A 25,388-nucleotide genomic window follows, 5' to 3' on the forward strand; every position below is an offset into this window, starting at 1 on the left:
GGCATGTAAGACCTAAAATACAGCCTAACTTTACCATTTACCATAAATATCTCTGGGTATTTTTATCACATTCTGACAAAGAAAATATTAAATGACACAAGTAACACTGGTGAAATGAGTTTGCAAGGAAGACAATGTTTCAAAATGTTCAAATGGAACTTTCACTTTTGGAAGCACGAAAAATGTCTCAGACCCAAGAAAATAGATTCAAATCTATGAGCAAGTTGCTGTGCATTGCAGCTGCTGATGCAAATCCAATAGCTACAGTCAAATTCCCCTCCTTTAGACAAAGTAAAACTTGTGTAAGGGTACATCTGGCAGCATGGATTGCTTTTCCTGATGTTTTAATAAATAAAGTGAAAAATTAGATAAAGTTCCTGAAAAATGTGAGAAGTGTATATAAAATACAAGGAATGGTTTATTCGACCTTCACAGATCTTTAAAAATCTTTGCATTCAGTCATGCAGATAAAACAAGTATATGAAATCCCAGATGAGATAAAAACTCACCAAAGTACCCAAAGTATTGCACAATAAATTGGCTCTTTTTTGAGAGAAAGTGAGGTTCAGGGTAAAGGATTCAAAACTTGTTGAAATTGTTTGAATGCTTCTGAAGAAAATTGTGTATCCATTTGCAAATAACACATTTATAAAGCCTTTAGGGGTCTTACCAACGTTCAGAATGATAACAGCCTCACTCTACTCTTATCACAGTAGTATCCAAACAGAATTGTACTTTTTCCCTTTCAGTAAGAAAGGAAAATATAGTTAATATTGTTATTACTGTGCTAAACTATTCTGTAAGATAAGCTCTGCAACTTTCATTGTATGAGATCTTTGTTTTGTATATAAATTGTGCATAGCAAACTCTTATTAGCATCTAGAGCTCAAAATACAAAATATCTGTACTTAACAATAAAACAATGAATTTTCCTCACATCTTTATGCAGTAACTCAGATTAACAGGGTTTCATCAATCTCCATGCTTAGTCTATTTCAAAGCTATTACTTGTGGTATTTACACGGAGATCTTTAGGGAATTATTGTGTAAAGACATAGAGCTGGTATGCTGCTAGAAATGGATATATTATTGAGTATGTGGCATGTGCTGATGACTAAAAAAAGAAAACTTTATGTACTTTATATGCGCTGCAGTCTTCCACCGAAATGGAATATGCTATTGTTTGGATAATAGTACCATTTAAAAAGGTTAATAATTGTCTGACATTTGCAGTACTGAATGAAAACATACTTGTGCTGTGGCTGTGGATTTCCTTGATTAGAAATTCTGTTTCCTGCTGGGATCTTCTCCAACACCAAGACATCTTGGTCATGCTCTTTGAGTCTTACTGTATTTGCTTCCACATCCTGCAAGACAAGTTACTTTTAATAAATGTGACTGCACCTGATTTGGCTGATTACTTACTCTAATAAACTGCATGACTTTCAAACACAAACAACTGATGTTGGTTCTTTCCCCCTGTATTTATCTGTCTTTATTCTGTTTTCCTCAGGCAGAATCAAGAAGGAAGCACTGGCACCAAGGCAAGAAGCAAAGAATTGTGGGACAGACTAGAGCAAGAACTATGTTAAAGATCTCCTTTTTATGGAGGTGTCAAATTTTAAAAAAAGTTTTCTGAAAAACAGTCTCTCCACGACTTGTTGTATGTAATGTAATCTGTATCCCCACTTACATACGAACACTATTTTCTATAATCTGACTTTCTAAAATGAAATAATAAAAAAGACAAGAATAGGAAGTCTTAGCTCAGTAAATTGTTGATTTTCAACTACCAGCTCACTTATAGTAGAAAAAGAAAAAAGCTAAGTATAATGTGCATTCAAAAAACACAGGTAAAAATTAGTAAGACAATGGACTTGGATTTTCTTTGAAATACAGACCAAAGCATAATCAGTTTTAAGTCTCCACAGCCAACCCAACCGTACTGCCAAAGGGATCCTCATTCCTTTTGTACAGTAACCACAAGAAATTTTTCTAGTGGAGTACCCTTTCTGGAATGGTTTTACTGCTGTGATACTGGGCATATTTAGGTTTAAAAACAGGATGATAATAGTTCTGGCTTCCTCTACTATGAATGACCACAAAATAGCCTGAATTACAGTTGGACTTTGGAACACATTTACCCCAAAATGAATAACTAAAATTAGTCTGAGAATATCTTTCTAGAGTTCTCTGATAAAGACATCTATTTAAAGACATCTCTAACTTACTCCATTTTCCACTTGATTCTGCCCTGAAAGTCTTGAATTCAATGTACCTGATACTGACCTATGTGGGTCTTGGGTTTTTTAAATATTTGGATGGAATATCACCAAGAAATCCTGAGCAGCATAAGGAAAAACTGAATAGGGTAAATGCTAGATTACAGAATGTGAGAAAGAAAAGACTCCATTCCATTGAATTTTCATGTCTGAGCTGGGAACTGAGAGAGGAAAGATGATGAACATATTCTTTACCTGACCTCCTAGACTGTCACGTCTCTGTTCCGCAATTAGACGTGCTACAAACAAGGTTATTAATACTAATATATTCATAGAAATGACAGCCTCTAGAAAAACTTGCAAGTTCTGATATCACACTGTGAGGGCAGCCCTTCCCACTCTTACCCTAAGGATCCTGTTGAAGTCCTCCTTATCTACTCTCAGGAAGTGGCAGTTGTCTTCCCGCAGAACAATGGATGCTGCTCTGGGAGCATCATTCACAAGTGCTAACTTGCCAAAATCATCTCCTTCATGTAGAGTACATACCACACCCTGCACAGAGCAAAACATTTACATGCAGAAACCCATCATTACTCTGGATTCTATTGAAAGTCCTTGTACAAACAGTGGACTTCACAATCAAATACCAAAACAAATCTATTTGGCAGGAAATCAACAGCCAAAATAATGACTAGGAAACAATACTTGATAGCTGGTTATTACTATTACTAAAGAGAGACAAGAACGAAAAAGAATCAGCTTGTTCTCTGAAATTACATTCAGCTTAAAGGATTCTTCTCAGACTGCTGAAGACAGAAAGTTGTTGACTATTTTGTTTTTTATTTATAGAGGCCCTAAAAAATAAAATCAAGATTTCAGAAGTAACACAGAACAGCACATCTCCAGCTGTTGTACATCAGCAGTGCTCCGTTTCCTCCAATTTACAGTAACAGAAGATCTGGCCCACCCAGTGATGTAAAACTCATGGCTAAACGTGTTACTTAGGAACAGACTTAGCAATAGGGCCCCTGTGCTAGCTTTTGGTGAAATGCTTTGTCTTCAAATGGAGGATTCTCAGTCACTGAATGAGAAATCAATAGAGAAGTACGGTTTTTAAAGTCTCAAGGGATTCCTGCATACCAAGATCTACCTTTTTTTACCTCGAGAAATCCCTCTCATAAACAGGAAATTTAATTAAGATGCTTTTTGGTCTATGGCTTAACTAAAAAGAATAGCAGACATAAATTTGGAAGAGGTTCATCCAACCTGAGAACCACCAGTCACAAAGCTGTACTTTTGTCAGAAGTGCATGAGAACAGTTAGTCATCTAAATGCATGACAACATGGTGGTAAAGGGATGAGGAAAACCCCCATGAGAGAGAAGTCTGGCAATTCACCAAATTCCAGCAAATTACTTTGTCCTAAAGATACTGATGTAACTCTGATGGATTATATTCAGAAACTGTGTAATATATCCCAAAATTATAGAGCAATCTACTGGAAGTATAATCAGTGAAACCACTGGATCATTTCTTAATAAAAGCACAATATATTTGTTTTGTCAGACAAAGCAATTTTGCTCTAAATTAAACTGTATTCCTTCAAAGTCTACTCTTACAATTTCAATAATAACAATCATATAAAATAGCTTCTGAAAAAAATACCTTGCCATAAATGACTACGTTTACTGATCCCTTTAGGATAATGTACCAAGAAGTACCTTCTTCTCCCTGATTAAATACTACAAGAGAGAAAAGATTTTATGGTTAGAATATAGTTATTCAAAATAATAAATGGGCCAGATTCTGCACCCAATAAAATTCAAGGTAACTCTACAGTCATATAAATGTCTACCTTAAAAAAGGCCTACTGTGTTGTAAAAGTAATTGCCTTCAGAATTTAGAAAAACAGTTTGTACCCATATAGTTATTATTTTATTATACTGATGTCAAAGTTGCTTTTCTTTTCTATGACAGTTCCAACAACTACTTTATCAATACATCAATAAATCAATACAATAGGTTATCAATTACTAATTAGCACACAGGCTGGATAAAACTAGTAGCACCACATTCTAACCAAGTTCTCTAGTGACTGTGAATTTAATATTCCTTTGCTAAAGCATCTCAGTATTAACATGTCTGAGTAATCCACCATTTAAAATTCTTTCTTTTGTGCAGGAGGATTTTTTAAAATACAGGATTATATTAAAATACATTTTAAACAGAGATTGGTCATACCAAAAATTCTAGATAAAAACACACCCAAATCATAGGTGATACATACTCTCAACCAAGGATACAGAATTTTGGTGTTGTCCCCACATTTGGCAACAGACTAAGCTAACACTTATTACCCTAGGTTTTAAACATGAAGTGACAATCAAGTTTGAAGAATGCATCCAAGTTTTGCTCATGTCATTTAAACATTAGGAATTTAAATGTTCATAGCACAGGTGAGAAAGAGATCTGACAGAACTCCATTTACTTACAGACTGTTCCTGCTTTGGGATGTGACTCAAAAATGAGGACACCTGCTAATTCTCGTTTTACCTTAAAATAGAGAGAGAAATTATAGTTATTATACATGTCTCACTCCTCCTGGTGATGAGGTCACATAATATAGCCCCGTTGTACTTTCCTTCCCTCTGCATCATTGATCAATGACTGATCAATGACTTCACTTGATCTCCTAATTCCTATTGATTGGCTTTACAGAGCTCCATTTCCTGGCTCCAAATGACTCAGACAAGGGCATCTTTTAAGACATGGGTCTTCACATCTTTGTACACACACATGTGAAATGATCATCAACGATTAACACCACAGAAAGTTTCAAATGGTAATAGTTAATCTGTTACAGAAGACAGCTAGAAATTGTAAATTACTCACTGGAAGTATTCCTGTTCTCTCCTAAGAAATCTGGTTCAGACTGACGTAAGTCTGTCTGCTTCTGCTGTGTTATGCTGTAAGGCACAGCCATCTGGACTTGCTAAGTCCCCTCTCTGCCTGACAGTTTCCCAGGCAAAGCATCCTGCTCATTACCTCTTCCAGGAACTGGAGAACGTGACACTGCCCTTGGTGTCAGCCTGCTCCTTGCTGGACTTGTTTTGCCCTTGGTGTGAACAGCTCTCACTGACTGGGCAGTTGTCTCTAGTGAGACACTGCTTAAAACTGCTTTTTGTCACTGTAGAGCTCTTCTGTGTGCTTTATGTTTCTCTTCATACAACAAGTCTCCAAGGACTTAGAGGCCAATTTCCAAGCAGCAGGATTCATGTATTTGGAGAATGACAGCTGGTGACAAGCCATTTTTCAGAGGTACTACCATGAACTTAACCATGCCAAATACAGATCAAGAGCTGGCTTCAACAGGTATTCACTAGTAGTATTTTTGTGCCACTGTCTCGTTTGTTTAATTTTTTTAAAAAAATTAAAATTAGGCCACAAAGAAAGACTTGGGAAAGAACTCTCAAGCTCTGGACACAATCCAGATAAGAATCTGATGGTTGCATCTCCTAAGATGGGTGGAAAAATCTAGGCATTGATGTACTTAAAGGCACCCACCCAACCTTGGTGCTCAGGCACCAAGAACAAACATACCACATCAGCCACCTCTCCTAGAACTCTTTCCTGACTATCAGGAAGCACGCCTTTTTTGCAGCTTGGAGAAAAAGAGAGATAAATGGAGGTGTTTGGTCAGGTTTTTTTAAGTACACTGACCAGTGAACACACTCAGAGGCCTGTGATTTCTATAAAACTTAGCGCACCAAACTCCTTTATAACTTCTGCTCAAAGGAAATGATACTTTCATAAGGCCAGGAAATACAACCTCAATGCAGACATTAGCACTGTCAACACATAGCAGAGAGCATTCCTATCCATTTATGTTCTCAGATGTCTTCTCAGTTGATTCAGTCATTGGCCTTTGCAGTGAATGATTCCACTTGATGAAGACCAAAGTTTGACTTGTTTTCAACACTGTATTAGATGTTTTACCTTCGTACATTAACTTCACAGGTTTCTCTAGCAGGCTTTAGTTCACCACCATGAGACTTGAGCTTTATCTCTTTTTCTACTGCTTGTGCCATATCTAGAAAACTTAATATTTCAGAATTTATGCCTTACTTAAAATAAATGAAACATTCAATTTCCTTGCAAGTTCATTAGTTATTGATCTTCTACTTCACAGAGGCAATGCTGTCTGTTGCTCCTCTGAAGATTTTTCCTCTAAGCTAGTCATGGTTTCTGTCTTCTGCTTCAGTTCATGATGCACGTAATAAGCTGGCATTTCCAGATTCTTACTAAAAATATGGAATCATCTGTACTTCAAAATGCCAAGTATTCTTTGCAGTTTGTATCACTTGCTGTACTTGTTCCATATGGTACTTGTTGTGGTACCTGACCTCAAAACTCATTTTCATCTGAGCTGAAAATATTTTGCGTTTCAGGTTTTTTTGTTCTGGGTTACATCTGCAGCATCAAGAATTTTCTCCACTCCCTCTCAATCTCCATCTATGCTGGGTATGGGTAAGACACAGCAGGAGCACAGGACACGGGAAGAAGAATGAGACTTATGAATGCTTGGATGCACAGGGGATCCTTTTTTTGGGGGTCCCTCCTTGGAGGCACCAGCTCGAACTGCTTCTGTGTTACTACACTGAATAATTTGCTTTATGGAGCAAGAGATACAAGGCTCTGCTATGGAAAACCTGGGGTAGAAGCAGTGAGGAAGCCTGGTCTGGCTGTGTGAGTGGGGGATGTGCAGGAGTCCAGCAGGACCTGCCAAGTCACTGGAGCTGCCCGCTGAGAAGGGGTTTCAGCCCCAGCAGTGACAGTCTCTGATGCTGGGAGTGTGACTGCCAGAGTCTCACAAATGGTCAAACTGGGAAGCTTCCTTAACACCAATGTAATTCAGATACCTGAATTCAACTCTGAATGCCTACTTTTTTTTGAAAAACATTGTACAGGCTTTTGTATGTTGGATGGAGTACTGTCTTTCAGTAATGCAGCTTCATAATTATCTGCATCTGTCCAAGTTAACTGAGAATGATTGAAAATAACAAGAGATTCTGAAGAAGATATCGTCAAATATGGATTTACTTTCTGACTGGTTTCCTTTCTCTGAAAGCATGCAGAAAATTGGTATTGTTACCAAGTAAAGTGCTATTTAGCTTGTTTCAGTTGTCTACACAGTGTATCAATGATGGTGAGACATTAGACAGCTGCAGTCTCCCTTCTATTCCATTTATCCTTGGTTCTCTGCACTGTTCTTGACCACTTCAGGGAGACCGTGTCTGACGAGCATTCTTTCATTCAATGACCGAACTCCAACCAGCAAGCACTGCACAGTGCACTTTTCTCCACAGTAATTCATCCTCCTAACTGATTCAAGGCAAGACTCCTTACAGAAATCAATTCTGCAAGATCAATTCAGTAGTACCAGTACCTACATTTACACACAACAGGGATCCAGACAGCGGCACCTGTGCCAAGTCAGGGAGACAGAGGCTGTGCAGAAATACTTGAAGACAATTACATCTGATCTCTAATAGACAACCTACACCTGCACAGTGCTTGGGTGACCCTCACAGATGGGATAAATTCTTTGTATGGAAAGTATGGTTATAAGCTCTCCAACTTTAATAAAATCAGAAGTAAAACCAGAAGCAAAAATTGAGCCTCTCTTTTGGTTATGAGTTAAAATTTTTAAAATTACTTACTGTGGTAGAAAGATGAGATAAGGCCTTAATGTGGAGAAGTTCTTCATATATAAATTCTAAGTCATCTACAGTTCTCTGGCCAGGGCTATAGAGAGAAGATAAAAGGGACAACTAAATGCAATAAATGCCCAAAATAAATACTTCACAGAAGGACAGAAAAACACAAAATGCTGCTGTACTCTCTAGTGAAGTGTACATCATCACTAAACAGGGACTAAATGATATTTCTGGCTGGAGGACTGAAATACACAAAGGATGGAAGCTCTGTGAATGCTACCTGAATGACACTGAGCAGCAGCCATGGCAACCACCTTAGAGAGATCCTGATTAGGCAGCTTTTCTGATTAAATCAAGTGTTCTATAGATGTATAAAATGGTCACGTAAATCGGAAATGGTACATAAAAATTTGTTCCTTTCAAAAGGACTCCTGGGTGTGGGGCATGCACTATTTTTCACATGCAGCACTAATTATTTGTAGCAAACACAGTAGGTTTGTAAAGGAGTGTGTGAACTTCTGCTGAACAAATTGGAGATGCAGCAGAGCATCTTGGAGGACAGTTAACAACTGCACTACAGTTAATGCTGAGTGCTGCTGTTTAGCCACAAAGGTAAATAAGAACCACTCAGTAGTTTCAGCTTTTCTCACTGAAAAATACAAGCAGCTGTTACTGAAAAGCATGCACTGATGAAGGAATAATTCTTCTCTAGCACAAGGAGTAGTAAGGAGGCTGGCACTGTGGCTGAAATAATTCCATTTCTATAAGCTACACAAAATTTTCTGATTGCTAAAGAAGAACACAAATACTGTGGGGACTGCAGTGTGTCAGAGATGCTTTGGAGGATCTAATAAACAGCACACAGGAGGAGTTGTGGGAACTTGTGAGAAACTCCCAATCTTTTTTCCACTCACAAGATTCTCTTCAGTTACAGTATCTAATACAACATGATTTGCTAAAAGAACAGATTTTCCTGTAATATAATTTCTGACAGCACACTGGACTGACATACCGACGCACATGGGGAAAAAAAATTCCTTTAAAGCATTATTTCAAACTACTTTTATAGGACTATGTCCTTCCAAACAATACAGTTTAGATTTGTGAAAAGCAGATTACAAGTAATTAATTCAATGGGTGAAGAACAAAAGAAAAGAACAACAAAGACATATGGAAGAGGATAAATTTAAGATGTGAGGAAATGGGATACAGGAAGTCCGGTCTGAGGGCAGGACCTCCAAATGAGAAGGTTTACATGCTCCACCATTATAAGCACGGTTCTAAACCCTGCTCTCTGCAATGTGTGGTGTCAAAAGAATTAACAGCACAGTAGAATCTTTGGACAGTCCTAAAAGAAAAACTACAATGAACCTTTTGGACAGAAGTTTTCCTCATAAAATGTCAGTATTACAGGAGACTAGCACCTAGAGGATCAGGAAAGCCATATGAAGAAATACTGTGCTCTACAGGTTTTCTGCCTAGTCACCTCATGATTCAACAGTCTGCCTACATCAAGTGTGAGGCACAGGGAGTACTCAGCTGTGTCACTCTGGAGTTATATTGCTTCTTTTTATAAAAGCAGCTGGATGGAGACTTCTTTTGGATGCAAGAAGTACTGAAGAAGTCACAGAAAACAGAAGGACAACTGACATCTCTGCTAAGCAAGCTTTATTTTTCTTCTGTTCTTCACTTACCAATGACATGCATTTATTATTACCCAGATTAAAGGCAAATTTAGACTAAAAACCATTTTGGATTAAATTACTCTTCTCATACAGAATCAAATAAAGTGTTAAGAGAAAACCAGAAATTGGTTTGGTACTGCTATGCCCTCTAGTGACTCAAAATACCATTTCTGAATCTGGCTTGAAATTACAAGGCTGATGTTCCTAATGATTTATGCAGAGCAGCTTAATTAAGTACGGCATAAAATTAAGCCAGTACTAGCTAGCAAACAAAAGGTAAGGGACTTTAACAAATAATAGGGAAGTAGCAACTTTAATTTTATTACATGCTTGCAAAACCAGCATATCTTGGAAAATCTAGCGTAACAAATTAAGAAATTTCTACATTAAATCAAAACATAAAAGGATGATGTCTAGATCAGATCTCTATCAAGACAAAAGGACACACTCTTCTTTCAGCATGTCCATTTGCTTCCTATGTTAGCACATTGGGAGGACTGACAATCTGTAGCAGGTATCTGTACCTAGTCTTTACTTCTGCTCCTGCAGATGTCACGTGGAGAGATATTAGGCATGACTGTGTCTTTAAAACCTGTGTGGTGACCCAGTGATGTTGATTTGTAGGATCCTGCTGTGTAAAGACCTAGTTTCTGCAGGGGACACATTCTAACAGCAATAGCTGGTTATAGAGTGGATAATAAATGGAATAGGTAGGGAACAAGGGTACACATTAATGGACAGAACTCAGGTGATATTAAGTGATCAATAAAAACTGTTCAGTGCTTGGAGAATTTACCAAGGTCACAGACACTGAGCTTCTCTGTGACTAGGATGTTGACAATAACATAGTACTTTGCCATTGATAAGCCATATATGTCCAAACAGTATCATTGATTATTTTTATTATACAGCTAACCAGAAAATTCTCAGATAATAAGAACAAGGGAAAAGATCAGAGACCCCATAACATCGTGATTAAGTGTCAAATGCTCTCTACTAAGAAAAAAATGCGCTAGGTGAAACCACCAAGAACATATAATACAGATTTATTATTTCAGTCACACTGCTAACTTACTTTAGGCTAGGGCATTAAAAAAGAATGAAATCCATAACATCATCTGAGATAAATACTGTTGTCTGATGAATATAACTCTTCCTTTAAAGACTCCTGTTATTATTGTGTTTAGTTTTGTATTGTAGCATCGTATTAAATTAGAGTTTACCATCAGGACATATTTTCATACAGAAAGAGGGAATCATTTAAGGAGGAGCTGTATTAATTCTGCATTAATTTTTACAGGGACTTGAGCAAGGTCTGCACCTGTGCTCCAGCCATTATAAGGAGCAGAGAGCTGTGTTTGCTACTTCACAAAAAGCTATTTTCACATTCAGTATATGTGTTTCCAAAGGGGAAAAAAAAAACACAATAGCAACAAGAGCCTGCCAAAAATTTCCCTGAGCTCTATTCTGTTTTTTAAACTATAGAACATTCTTTCACAGTTTGACAGTTAAAATGCTGCAGTTAATGTAATAAACAGAGAATTTTTTAAGTTGGCTGTCAAAACAAGTGACACTTTTTGTTAGAGATTTTCAGATTTCGAACAATAGAAAGTACCTTTCAAAGCAACAGCTTCATTATACAATCAAATTCTCAAAGTAATCTTCTCATCAAAGAATATTGTCTTATTTCTTTCAGGGTAATTATCTGAGTTCTGCAACCTCTCTGGAAACGGTTACTGTTACAAAATGCAGCTGTGCTGGTTTGAAAATTGTGGGTCCTGCTCAGGTCAGCCAGAGTCAGCATCTCTGAAGCCTTGACAACTCCTTTGAACTTTTGGCAGCTGTAACAGTGTCTAGTCAAAACTAGCAGGACTCTGAGGATTCATGGAGATTTTAACAGCTTTGCTGCAGCTTAGTCCAGGGAGGATTTTCAACTAACAAAAGCATTATGTATGTAAACTGAATACCAGAACAGTAGTTAATATGGTCCCTGGCAGTACAAGCTTACTTCAGTGGGCAAAGGGCTGCAAAAATAAGCGCTTTCAGGGATAGGGAAAGATGTCAGATGAGTATCACTCTTGAGAAAACCTTTCTCCTCACTATATTCCATGAAAAAACTCCTATTAGTATTCTTTCAGGTGATGCTGTGCAAGTGATGACAGAGCCAGAAAAGCAGTACTTTCCACAGCATACTTCCAGCCTTTCAGCTCTCAGTAAGCAGACCAGATGGTAATCAATATTTATCCTGCTAGTGTAAACTTGCACGAGCTGTTCTGGAAGTCATGACAGAAAGCAAATGTAGTAGGCAGCCAAAAACCAAAATAACCTAAAGAGAAATTCTCAAAGAGATGACCTGCTCAGCTGGCCTGGGGCAAAGGAGAGAGGGCAGAGAAGCAGGGTCCCAGCACACATAGCACTGCTCAGTCTCTGAATGAGTGGTGTCTGTTCAGAGGTGCAAAAGCTCACTTTTGCTCCTCAGTGGGAAAGGCACAGGACATGTCTGCAAGGAAAACAAGACCTCAATTCCATGACTTCCTAAGGATGTATGGAAAGACCATGATCTCACTCTGGCTTCTCCACGTGTCTTGTGTGACAGGAAGCAAGTGCTCTTTTGGTTGTGTTAACTAGATCTCTAGCAAGGAGAAGAAATAGAATGTATACTTCAAAACTACTGCTGCATGGCAACATTTCCTGTTCTTATATGCACAAGTGTTTGATGGCACTTTTTGAAATTCAATGTTTTTATAAAGTTTTTGGAAAAGTGCTGTCAAAATGAGTTTACAATCTAAACTATCTAAATGGAGCTGGGAAAGGATACAGATGGAAACAGAACAGGAACAAGCACTTGGGTTAGGTGATTCAAAAATCTTTTACTATGAAAAATGTTCTCACACTAGGCAGGGCCCACACCAGTCCCATAGCAAAGACAACCTTTGCCAGTGTCCTCAAGGTAGCTAGATCCAGCCCTGTGTACTTGCTGGTCTTGAATGGCCCCTTACATGTAAATCTTCAGTGAAGGTGAGCTAAAGTTATTCCTCATTCTCAGTGCATTTAATTAGCAGTAAATTACGTCTGCTGTGGCACTAAACCCTGTCTTAATGCTTAATGCTTGCCTTCAATGGAGGGTCAAACAGAGCTTATACTGGTTGCTTTGAAGTCACTGACCTGGCTGAAAAAAAGGCTGATAATAAATGTAGGTTTCTCTTGTTTCCATATCACAAGGAAGACCCATAATATGAACTCAATATTTTGCTTACGGTTTCCTGAGAATCATCCTCATATGAGCATCTGGCCCAATCTGAGAGAGCAGCAGCATAGTATCCTGTAGCTCCTCATCACACTCCTTTTTCTCTTCCTCAGTTGGCAAAGGGGCATCTTCACGCTCATCATCCAAAAATCGATAAAATAAGTATTTGTCTTGAAAATGGTGTTCCTGGTCCACTGAAAACAACATAACACATCAAATACTGAACACTCCTCAACAAAGCAAACCTTGTAGAAATCTGTGTAGTATCGTGTTTGTTACAGATAGATGATTTAGGAAGGGAAAGAAAGCTACAGAAAAACTAAGAGCTTGAAACTATTTCTCATGTATGTCCAAGTTATGTAGCTTGAAGGGTACACTTTTAAATTGTGTACTACAAATACTTTCCAAAAGGCTTCCATCTGTGTTGTGGGTGTGTGTACACACACACGTGTGTGTGCCCATATGGGTTTTTTTCTTACTAGTTCTGTTTTTTTGTTGTTTCAAACTATTTCATTTAATCAAACAAATTACTGGGGAAAATGGTTACACTGTGAATTTCTAAGAGGTATTCTCTAGCACAAAAACTTTGCTCTACAGGTTTAGACAGGCTGAAAAAAGGTAGCAAAAGCAACTAAACTCCTTGTGATGTAGCAGAAATGTGTATCATTAAGGCATAATCCCAGAGGCAAGTTCATTGACCTGTGTCCCGGTGGAATAACTAAGTGGAAGAACTGCCAAGAGAAGACCTCTAAAGTAACATTATGATATTGCAAAGGACAAACCCCTGATCTTCCAAGCAAGTCAGAGTGATGTGTTGAGTTGGATACTGTGATGCAGCTTGCAATAGCTTGCCCCTGAGAGTTCAAGGGATTATATGGCAGGAATTCAAGTTAGAGCCATTAGGGTAAGGGAGTAGTGGAAACAAGTTGCCTTCCCAGTATGGAAATTTCTCCCTGGGATATGGGAAGCACAACAGATGACAAATGCAAGTTTACTGTAATAGAGCTGCTCTTCTACATTTAATAAAAATGTATGTGTAAAGCTTCAAATATGAATATTACTTTAGAAACCTACCCTTTTGAGGGCTGTAATATCCTGTTACTAACTAAATCCTGCCAAATGGAAACTGGAAATCAACGTAAAATGCAATCAAAAAGCTAACATAAAATCACAGATTTCTACACTAGAATATCTGGTGTGCTGAATTTGGGAACCCCTCCAAAACCAATGGAAATCATTTCAAAATGATGGATCTCAGCAGACACAAATACTCACATTCACTTCTAAATACTGCAAATCTTTGATGAAGGTTAGTTTTATGTATGGTAATACATCCCTCGGTTTTTGCCTGAGTGCTACCCAGCTCTAACAATATAAGCACAAGCCAGTGTACTCCTAAGTATTATTAGAGTTATGATTATAAACTGTTCATTTATGTTGCAATGTGCTCATAAGTCCAAAAAGTATACTCTTAGCAAGATGCAGCCAGAATGAACAGGCTGCCCTGTGGCATTTCTTTTGAGCTCACAATCCCTTTCCTTTTCATGAACAAGAACTACAGAGGTGTTGATGTCACACACTGCCCATATTTTAGTAAAGATACTGATTTTCTTTATCTTACCATGGTTAAGAACACCTTCTTCCAGCAGCACTTGCCACATGCCAACAGCCTGGGTTCGTAAATGGACACAAGGACTTTGTTGCATCATCCAGTCAACTAGTTCTGTCCCCACACAGCATTGCCTGAAGGACAGATAGGAAGGAATGAAAAGGAAGCTAGCCAAGAGATTGTACACAGTGACTGCCAATAATAGTGACGTCTTAAACTCTGTACAGACTCAGTCAAATCTGCCTGCAGAAAACCCCATGTCACCATCTACATGCACATGCTTGAAACACTAGTGAGGATCCTCTTAGTAAAACAAGTGTTTTGGGAAATGCAGAGTTCAGAGGATCAAATTTAGCCTGTTGCACATGGTACAAAACCTATAGCAGCAGTGTAACAACCTCCAAACCAGTTTTCAAAAGAAGCCTCTGTATACCATGGGATACCAAAAGCCTCATGCTTTTCAGAATCTTGCATGAAAACAGTAATTTAATACTGTGAAAGTTATGCCAATGCAGCCTCCACAGGAAGAGTAAGTGCTATGAGGGTGTTCCCTGCATTTGTAACCAAGCTTCTGTCACACTGTATTTGGAGACACTGGTCTTGGTACAGTGTTCCTCATGAGAGGTCTTGGTCACCTTGCACCTCCTGACTGATCCAGAGACAGGTAACAGGAGGTCTCAAATTCTGGAGGACACCCAAAGAGGGTTAAAAAAGCAAAAAGCCACATGGCCACTTAGTAAAATTCATTATCATAACACTCCCTAGCTCAGCAGAAAAGTAAGAGTTTTTCCCAGTTATGTGTAAGAGAAAATGATGCAGCTGTTTGGACCAGCACTATTCTTCATTTACCATAGATGCTCTTTCGTTCTTCTGGAACAATCAGCAATGTAATATTGTGACATATTCTCAAATCAACTCACAAGTGCCAAATACCTTTGTATATTAAATACAATTTGGGCTGAAATATGGAAAATCAATGCATTTATTTCAAATGAAGATCAGAAACATATTCATTTACTATTTAGAAAAAGACACACTCAGAGAGTTAAAAATAATTTTTACTTTAAAACACTCTGAATTATGTACTAGGAATTTGATTTAAACATTTGATTTAAACATTAGACACTAAAACAAACTGATTCTTAAGCCAATAGTAGGCAGATCCTGACACCTTGCAGGCAGATTTCTATTCTACAAGTGCCATTGTTATCCCCCTTCAGCAAGACTGTGCTGCCACCAGCAGGAAGATAAGAGAGCCCAGCAATTCACTGAAAAAAAATTAAATAGAGCAGCAAATCTGCATCAGGAATGTTTCTCACCAGGCGAATTTTCAGAACACCACAGTGAGCAAGACTGCTGTACCAGTCAGTACAGCAACATAATATATTAATGAACTTTTCTATTTTCTCTCGCTGATATACAAAGAGAACGGAATCTACATTTTAACTTGGTACTACACAGAATATTCCAGCTAACTATGCTATTAACTTTGGAAGAGTTTTTGTATGTGAATGCTCTGTTCACAATCACGGACTCAATTTCCAGTCAAATTACTTCAGAAAAGATTTACCAGGCCCATTAAAGACTGCATAACATTCAACTCAAATAGCATCACAGAATAATTTCCGACCTTTTGAGACCTGCAAGTATGGTAAGGCATAAATGACAAATCAGAGAATGGCAGGCATAAAAATTCAGAGACTTCTATATAATCAGCTCACACACCTGTAAGTCTTCAGATGGTATTTACGATCTCTTATCATGTGAGGAGCTCGGGACAGAATTGTATTCCGCAAAATCTTTCCAGCTCTAAGGATCTTTTCTGAAGGAACCTTGGTGATCACAGAGAAAAAGAAAGACCAAGACACATAGATATTAAACTTTCTGGAATCTCTGTACTGCTTTCTGCAAAACAAAACACAAATTCTCTTCTTTCCTGAATTAAAAGTCCTCTTACACAGAGGCTTGCTTTCACAGAGCAATGTAGTATATATTTGGGATTTTAAGTTTCACATTTTCACATTCACTTTTCACATTTAACAGAAAGCATCACTTCAGCCGATTCATACAACATTGCTGGAAATAGTTACTTCCATTTGTCTAATGGCCAGGCTCTACATTACACCTATGTTCTATTACCTGTGCAATGGTTTTAGTAGGATGATGTGGGATGTGAGGTTCAAAAAGAGGTGTCTGAAAAATAAAATGAAATTAAAGATTTTTTTTTAAGGTTGACCAGAATAATAAAATAAAGACTAAAGTAAAAAATGAACAAAAAAGCTCTAATAACAAAGAATAATGTGGAAGTCCAAGCTCTGCCCAGGAGGTATGAATACATAAAAAGCTTCTGAAGACATCCTAAAGGCAAACTTGGTTGTTGAGGGTTAGCAAATTAAAATAGTGACATGACATGTGAAGATGAGTACCAAATCTGTGCTAAACTCTGTGAAGTACTAATGAAACGGGCAATGGCCAAATGTCACACCAGATCTGAGCATACACAGGCACAGTTAGCTCTTCCTCCTGCACAACAGCATTCCCCCACACGCATCTGCTTCACCACTCAGCCCCCACCATGGAAATTCTCTCCTCATTCAGCACCCTCTTCTATTTAGCTCTTGTCTCCCTTACATCATAGCACAAGAAACAGGAATGGAGATAGAGTTCTTCTTCTACTATCTGTGCTTTCTAAATTATCACCAGGCTGAGCTGGCAACCCTTTTGTAGCTGCTCTCTGAAATGCAGAGGCATGCAGGCCACTCACAGGGACCCAGGCAAGGACCTTCACAAAGGGGCTGGTGAAGGAAAAAGAAAAGAAGAAAGCAAGTGGCTGGGTTCTACAAAGGGAACAGTGAAAGGAAAGACCATCAGGGCTCTACAGGGGAGACAGGGATGAGAGAAATGGGAAAACAGGCACATAACAAACAGGTGTAAGAGGGAGACGGGAAGCATAGGGCACAACGCAGAGGAAAAAGGAAAGGTTAAAGCACAGTAGAAATGGGGACAAAGGAGAATAAAATCAAACTTCAGCAGCCACCTCAGAATGATGTGAAGACCTTGGGCTTTGTTTGGCCTGGTAGTTAACAACATGGTCCAAATTCATTTGCAATGTCAGGAGACAGGACACAAGGGCTGACTTTGGCTGGTGCTCAGGGCTGGTCCCCAGCAGATCAGGCTGAGCAGAGCTCTCCCACAAGGGCAAGACTCTGCACTTTGGCCACGGCAGCCACGGTCCCCTCACACCCGTACAGCAAAGCCAAGACAGCCAGGGCAGATGTATGGTGAAACATGCACCATGCACTTCCCTGTTTCCTTAAACTGGGCATCTGCCCATTAGCTCCCACGGGATTTTAATGACATGACAAAGTCCTTGTAGTTATCAAATAGTGCTAAGAGTGCACCAAGAAACTATGGGTCAGCTGGCAAGGGGAAAATGAGGGAAGCATATGACTGATATCAATAACCTTAATGTATAGGCCTGTATATGGAAACCAATACAAAGTTTTTTGTTTCTATTTATACCTTACAAGGAGTCTCTGAAAAGGCATATCAATACAATAAAAATAGGATTCCTGATTTTTCTCATTTAATAAGTCAATAATTTATCATAAACTCATTGAAGTTCCAAATATTTCTGTCCAGCCAGAGGAGAAGTAGCACATGCCTCAATATTTCTTGGTTTCTGGAACTATTCTGGAACTATGTGGAATCTGCTCTGGATAGTTTATATTTACAGTTAACATATACAAAGAATAACAAAGATCTTTTCAAAGATGCCTCTAATGAAAACAATCTCAAACTCAAACAGGTACAATATACTCAATCTAGCTTCCAGATTCTAATTCTAGTTAGGAATATACTTAGAGGAGAGATAAAATGTGTAAGACAAAAAAATACAGATTTTTAGAACAACAAACTAGTGAAAACAAATTCACATTTTTGTTCTTTGGAGTTTCAATTAAGTCTTAACAAAAATGTGTAATTGGTGAAAAATCAAACATGGATGAAGATTTTTCAATTAATCTCCCAATCTAATCAAAACAGAACAGAAGACATCATGTGGAAGAATTAAGATTCATCCCAAAAGTACAGGAAAAAACCAAGGTTAAAGGTAAGACAGCACAAGAATCTGCAGAAAGCAGAAGGAAGGCTTTTTCACCTACACCCTGACCGATGCAGAAGGATCAGCTGTGAAGATAGAACATAACTTGGTTGAAGGTGATCATGAAATGATCCAGTGTCAGAACTTTACAGAAGGAAGAAAGAGCATCAAAGCAGACACAATGGACTAGGAAGAGAAGTTTCCATAAAAACAGAATGCTGATAGCTATATTCCTGGAGTGGGTCACGGGGAAACAAGTTTGAGGTAGAAAGAGTTAATGGTAGCTAGCAGTTACTTAAAGAAACAGTATTAATCATACATACAATATATAGCAGAACTGGAAGGTAAAGTCAAGACTCAGCTAAAGAAAGAGCTCTTCACTGACACACAAGATGGAAATACATAGAAAGGAGAATACAGTAGGGAGTCTAGAGAAAGAAAGTATAAATTGAATAACAAAAGGCAGAATGAGATAAGTAAAGGTATAAACTGAGACAGACCTGCCAAGAAATGTCAAGAGGTAAGAAAATTTTCCACAAGTACATTAGTAGTACAAAGTAAAACAAAGAAAACAGTGTTGATCTACTGTTTAACAGAAGAAAGTCTCTTTACAGACAGTTCAAGAAGGCCAGAAACTTCTGATTTATTTTTAATCAATGTTTATTAGAAAGATCAGTGGCAACGAGATGGTCAATATCCCAAGTAGTAGAGTGACAGAAGTAAAATCTCGACCTTGAAAAAAAACCCCAAAACATAAATTAAAATAATAAATCTGTTTTCAGATTGGCTTTTTAGAATTTAATGCAGGAAACTTGAAGAGCTTGAACAAACTTAGAGAGGGTTGCATCCATCTCAAAACCATCAGCAGCCACCCTTGGTGTCTAAGGCAGGCAACTGAAGACAGAAATATGGAAAAGGTGAAGCTGAAAAAATACAGATGTCAGCTTAATGTCTTCCTAAAAAAATGTCCATTTGTAAGCACCTGGAAAAGAACAGGGAGATGAGTCACATGTGATGTATATTAACCAAGAACAGATCATGCCACACTGATCAAATTTCTTTTAATGATCGAGTAGCAGCATTGATAGATTAGACAAGAATCAGTACATTTTTCAAACCTTTACTAAGGCTTTAGCACTTTCTCATCAGATATTCTCTTCTGCAACAGGCAGATTAAATTCTTACAAAATAGATGCAAAGTCAGTTGGAAAAGTGCATTTTGAAAGCAATTACCAGTGAAGCAAAGTCAAACTGGCACTCATACCAGCGGTCTGTTCAAAGCAGCATTCAAGAATATATCACATCTGATAATATTAAATATTAACATGGGATGAAGCAGGATACATCTTTATTGATTCTGCAGGAGACATCAGGATGGGAGGCATTGCACATACATTGCAGAATATTTATAATTTGAAACAGCTGTAATATTGGTCTAAAAAAATAATGCTTTTATGCAACAGAGTGATGACTGAACATTTCAGTACATTTCTGAAGCAGGTGGAATCAGCTAAATAAAGACAGGATAGGGAACAAGTGTCTTCAGAAAATGAAAAAAATGTTTATAATGTTTTAAATATTTAAATATTAAACACAGCTGAACAACTGATGCCATAATTGTGTGAAAGCAGCAAATACTATATTGGAATGTAATAATATATTAGATACATAATGGTGTTCTGCTTTAGTCAGTCTAGATAAGACATAATATATAGCACTGTATCTCATTTGCCCACTTTACTCCAGAAGTATCTAAACCAGCTGAACAGAATTTAGAGGAAAGTAGCAAGAAAAATCAGAAAGCACAACGTAAATAATCAAAGTTGAACTAAGAAAAAGGCAGATCTTAGCAGAGGTGTGATTAAAAAAAGTCTTCAGATTTAAAAGGCCTTTGAAAATGAGAAAGAAGTGGCCTCATGATGAGTGGACTCATCATGCAGAGATCAGGAAATAATTTAAATTGCTGTTAGAAAGGTTCAGTTTGCTGAAGCTTTCCTCAGTATGGACAGTGAATACTGGGAGATTGCCAGAGAGGTCTGGTTCCTCCGTCTTTGGGAGGATACACCAGGAATCTGTTAGGAATGACACTGCTATAGCGTGCATGTGGCTTGGGGATGAATTCAGTGCTTTCCTGAAGTAGTTTTCAGGCTCACACCATGGTACTGAGCAATTTTCGAGGACACCTTTACAAGTCTAAAACGAGTTCAGCCACAGGACAGTGTTTAAAGAGGAGATCAGTACTAGAACCTGGGGCAGAGAGCCTGAGACAGTCATTCCTCCTGAGGGACAATGCCATCATCATCCAAAAGATATGCCCAGCAAAGAGTCCCCAAAGTCGCAGCCTTTCAAAGAGGCTGTAGTGAGCTCTGGCTGCACTAGTGATTATCTGAAATGCAATCAATGGAAACACAGGGCTCAGACTGAGTTTGCTATAGAAAGGCAAGACATATTTCAAAGGCAAAGAAATGTAACAATAATTAGTTAATAGGTGATACAGGGTTCCAGAAACAACTTCCCACCTGAAAAAAAAATGCATTCTGTAAGGGACAGTCACAGCTTGGCTAAAGACCAAGAATTGTTTTGTGAGTCTTTACAATCCTGGGTCTTTCATTATGGATTGCTTAAAAAGCACTTAAAAAAATGTAGAGATTAAAGAGAGTCTTTAATTGACTTCTTAACACATCCTGGTATCTTTGAAGAATTAATGAGACTAAAGTACATACATGTGGCACAGAGGTCCTTGATGATCTCATTTTTCAGGACTTCTGAATAAGGGAGAAGTTATGAGAAGGAGCTCAGATAAGCAAGCCAATTACAATAGTTTACAAACTATTGTTCATCTCCTGGCCACAGGTGTACCTGATCTTAGTTTTCCTTCAGTGTGAGATAAAACAACACAGCAACACCACACACTCAAACAGTTTGCTATCACCTGGTGATCTTCCCTGTAGGGCAGGAGGTCGTATGGGTGTGAAGGGTGGAGAAGGGAAAGCTGCTGGTGTTGGTAGGGGAAAGCAGAAAATTATCACGAGAAACTGTGGTAAAAAGGCTTTTAGCACTAACACTGACAAACTCCTTATCTGTACATTCATGGATTCACATTTGAGCCATTCAAACAAAAAAGCCAATCACAAAATTCCCTATTTAAATTGGGGTGAAGCAGAGAAAGTAATAATTTTAGCCTCCATTCCTTTCAAGATTCAAATATTTATGCATGAGAGCAATACCACAGATTTAAATAGGACTATTCATGTGTATAATTTTATGCACACATTTAATCTGTGGAGAAATAGGCCTTAGATTTCAAACTACAGGGCAAGGCCTATCTGTATTTTGGTGTTTCTTACATCACTGAGCAATATGCAGACAAATAAATAATAAAATGAACAACAGTAATAGTGACCTACCGTGAGATCTGTACTTGTCAGCTTATTTGAATCTGCTAAATAAAATCCAAGAACATCTCTTACAAAAATAGATTTTTCTATTCCCCTTGTTAAATAGCTGTAAAGGGATGTTTCTGAGCCTTTACATATGAATGAATGCTTTAGATCTACAGCAATTAGAATCTATAAAATCAAGTGATGAAGGGGACTTAATTTACTACCCTCAAACGCAAATGTAGGATTGCAAAAAGCTAAGATGAAATAAAATGAAAGCCAATGAATCACTTTTTTTTTTTTTTTTCACATGACCTCAGTGTAGCTCATCTCTGAACCGGGAACAAGTTTGGTATTGATTGGAGTTAACCACAGCATGTTACCAGGGTGATCAGATAAACCTGTGCACTACTGTAGATCCCTTTATTTTCAACTGGGGAACTGAAAAGAATTGCAAGTGACATCTGTTTTCCTGCTGGCTGGCAGGGGGATCCAGAACAAACAAAGGACAAAAGCCACACACATTGAAAGGTGTCAGCAGCAACAGCCACATCACTAAGAGGTCTGTTTGTTTAACATCCTCAGTATTTACCACTATTGGTGATTTAAGGTCTAATCCAAATCCCACTGAAATCACTAGGAAATCCCTAATTGATTCAATGAATTTTGAGCCAGACCCTTAGCATCTGATTCTTCTAAATGTATTTCAGAGCTCTTACTGGTTCCAAAGGACTCTTGATGACTTCTGATGACTGACATTTTTGACTGACATTTTTGAATATCTTTGTATACATCTCCCAAAAGACTTCTAGTACCCTATCTTATTCATGTGGGAAGAAATAAAATATACAAAAAAAACCGCATTCCCACAATATTGGCAAAATCATAGCCAGTCAGGATACAGCTGACAACTATCTAGAGTCCCCACGGCCCTCCCACACACCCTCTCCCACTTCTATTCACACCATTCTTTCTCAAGCTTTATGTAATGTCATCTATTTGTGCTGCTTCAGACCAAAGGCAGAGATAAGCGTTCCAAAGATGGTCTAGTACATTCCATGACTCTTTTTCCAATACAGGCCATTCTTTCCAGCACTACACAATAACTATATAACAGGCATAAAGCTGAACCTACAGTGTCACAGCTATTGGAGTGCATTTTCAGCTGTAAAGCAGTTTTGGATAGAGTATCTTGAAGTTAACTCCGTTGGTCCTATTTCCAGCTGCAGTGTAAGAGTGTCTATGCAGACTGTGACAACCTCTTCTAGGATACTACAGGGAAAGCAATACACATATTGAATGTAGATTGCTGAACATGAGAGAAACAGCTGACCAAAGATCTCATCACAAAAAGGTCCTTTGGATCACATTTTTGTCAAAATGTGAAGGAAAATGTAATCAATATTGTAGGAATTCCCCTGAGATTAGCTGAGAGCAGGTGCTAATTAACATCAAGGCTGCAGGCCAATCTCCATATGGACCATTCACTTTGTTAGGACTTTATTATCTTTGTGGGTCACTTCCAACACAGAATATTCTGTGACTATATTAACCTATACAAGATCTTTGGAGTAGCCCAATATTAAACAAATATGCTGATGTACTGACCAGTGCTTCTCACCAGAAAACAATCTATGTGATCACCTCTAACCCCTGAGGGTCCACGGTCCATAAGAAAGCTTGGCACACACTCCCTGCTGTGGGGACTTTTGCTGGTTGGGACATGGCACCAGCAATGAGCTCTGGGTCCCACCCAGACAGTCACATTTAATCACAGTAGAGCCAATCACAGAAGATTCTGAGTTGGAAGGGACCCACAAGGATCATCAAGTCCAACCCTTAGATGAATGGCCCATACATGGAGATTCACCACACCCCTTCAGAAGACAAAAAAAGTGGAAATAGAAATGCAATCATCACTCCTATAATGCTATAAACAATTCATCCCCTTCTTCACTCTCCCCACAAACATATGCAAGCACCTGGAAGAACCAGCTTGTGCTACAAGACAGCACTGGCAGCAAAAAGCAAAGTACCTGCTCACAACTCCTAACTGGAAAAGTCCAAAACTGACAATGACTGACCTCATACCAGGTCTGTAGCGGACTAAGCAATCAACAAACTCCTGGCAACTAACAAAGGACAAATTACACAAGATCACTTGTTTTAAAAGGACCAGTCTAGACAGTGTCAAATTCTACTACCAAAGGATGTTCAAGCCACCCATGCTTACAGAAGACAACTATTCTAGTTTCTCAACAAACATCTGTAAACAGCAAAATGGGGAGAATGGCAAGGTATGCATGGATGAACATGCATGAATCACAGGATGTTTGCAAAATCAGGGAAGAAAATAATCAAATTTTAAAAATCTACTGAGTTTCCTAAAGCTATAGCACCTGTAAGGTAAAAACCCATAATCTAACTACAAACTATCTAAACCAAGCAAAATAGCCTAGTAGAAATTCTCAGGGCCAGTGGTTAAAGACAGCCCAGTTTTATTCTGGTTTGTTTGACTGCATGACCTTACACAAATCACCTAATCACAGTGTGTTTCATTTTCCCCTTTTTGGAGAGAGGAATAATAATAATTTCTATCTTTGTAAAATGCTTTGAATACTGTCAGCAAATGGGCTACTATCAAAATATTCAGAGTAATGATGACTGGTTTAAAATCTATCTTCTTTAAATGTAATACAATGTGAAGACTATGCTGTATTTTAAAACACATTCTAAAATTGCTTTTCTTTAGTAATCTACATTTTTTAATAGCATAAACAGGAAAATGTGTCCTTTAAATTCTCAAATATTCAGTGTAGCAAATTTATTTTAGAAAGTTAAATTGAATTCACATTATTAACACTTTTACAATGTTTCCTTGACAAACTATAAATGTCCCTCCTTTTAACACAAAATGATTCAGCCATTACCAAAAATGACACTTTACTGTGAATGTCAAAGGGAAAAAGAATACTGAAACAGACTATGACCAATGCACAAAGCCCCCCAAAACATGGCTAATGATGTCTTATTTTCCTGTCATTTTTCTACTTCCCCACTACAATGAAACAGCTGCTATAACTACACTGCCTGCAATGAATAAAATGTCAGAAAATGCGAACTCTGCTGTGAGCATTCCCAGTATTCTGATAGAAGTGTGACTACAGTTCTCATAACGAGTTTCAAGCCAGGGTTTCTATGCTCCTGCATTTCTTTAACCTATGAAAGAATGAAACTTTTTTTTTTGTCTCTCATGCAAACTACTGTTTTCTTAGTATCCATGGCTTTAAAAGTATTACCTGAAATTACTTATTTCTTTAGAAATAAGCTATAACAACAAAGACTTTAAAAGCATAAATATTAGGCAGCAAAGTTTCTGGTTTTTATGGCCTGTCTCTCACGCATGCTCTAGGCACACAGCATCTAT

At 38.1% G+C, this 25,388-nt stretch overlaps 1 protein-coding gene across 6 annotated transcripts in view; it reads right to left on the reverse strand.

Annotated features, from left to right (window-relative positions):
- Positions 1–25,388, reverse strand: part of RAPGEF4 (Rap guanine nucleotide exchange factor 4) — a 145,165-nt gene that overhangs the window by 38,148 nt on the left and 81,629 nt on the right. For 3 of the 6 annotated variants that reach the window (XM_086896708.1, XM_086896710.1, XM_023930976.2), the window contains 9 exons: positions 16,619–16,672; positions 16,205–16,311; positions 14,492–14,613; positions 12,881–13,064; positions 7,942–8,026; positions 4,714–4,774; positions 3,887–3,963; positions 2,628–2,774; positions 1,252–1,367 (listed from right to left, as the gene is read on the reverse strand). In XM_086896708.1, the coding sequence (XP_086752834.1) occupies positions 1,252–1,367; positions 2,628–2,774; positions 3,887–3,963; positions 4,714–4,774; positions 7,942–8,026; positions 12,881–13,064; positions 14,492–14,613; positions 16,205–16,311; positions 16,619–16,672 (953 nt within the window). The remainder of the gene's footprint in view (positions 1–1,251; positions 1,368–2,627; positions 2,775–3,886; positions 3,964–4,713; positions 4,775–7,941; positions 8,027–12,880; positions 13,065–14,491; positions 14,614–16,204; positions 16,312–16,618; positions 16,673–25,388) is intronic. The other 3 variants (XM_086896709.1, XM_086896712.1, XM_086896713.1) reach the window with 1 other exon arrangement.

This window comes from Cyanistes caeruleus, chromosome 7 (assembly GCF_971803275.1).
Source record: "Cyanistes caeruleus chromosome 7, bCyaCae1.hap1.1, whole genome shotgun sequence".
Taxonomy (NCBI): Eukaryota; Metazoa; Chordata; class Aves; order Passeriformes; family Paridae; genus Cyanistes; species Cyanistes caeruleus.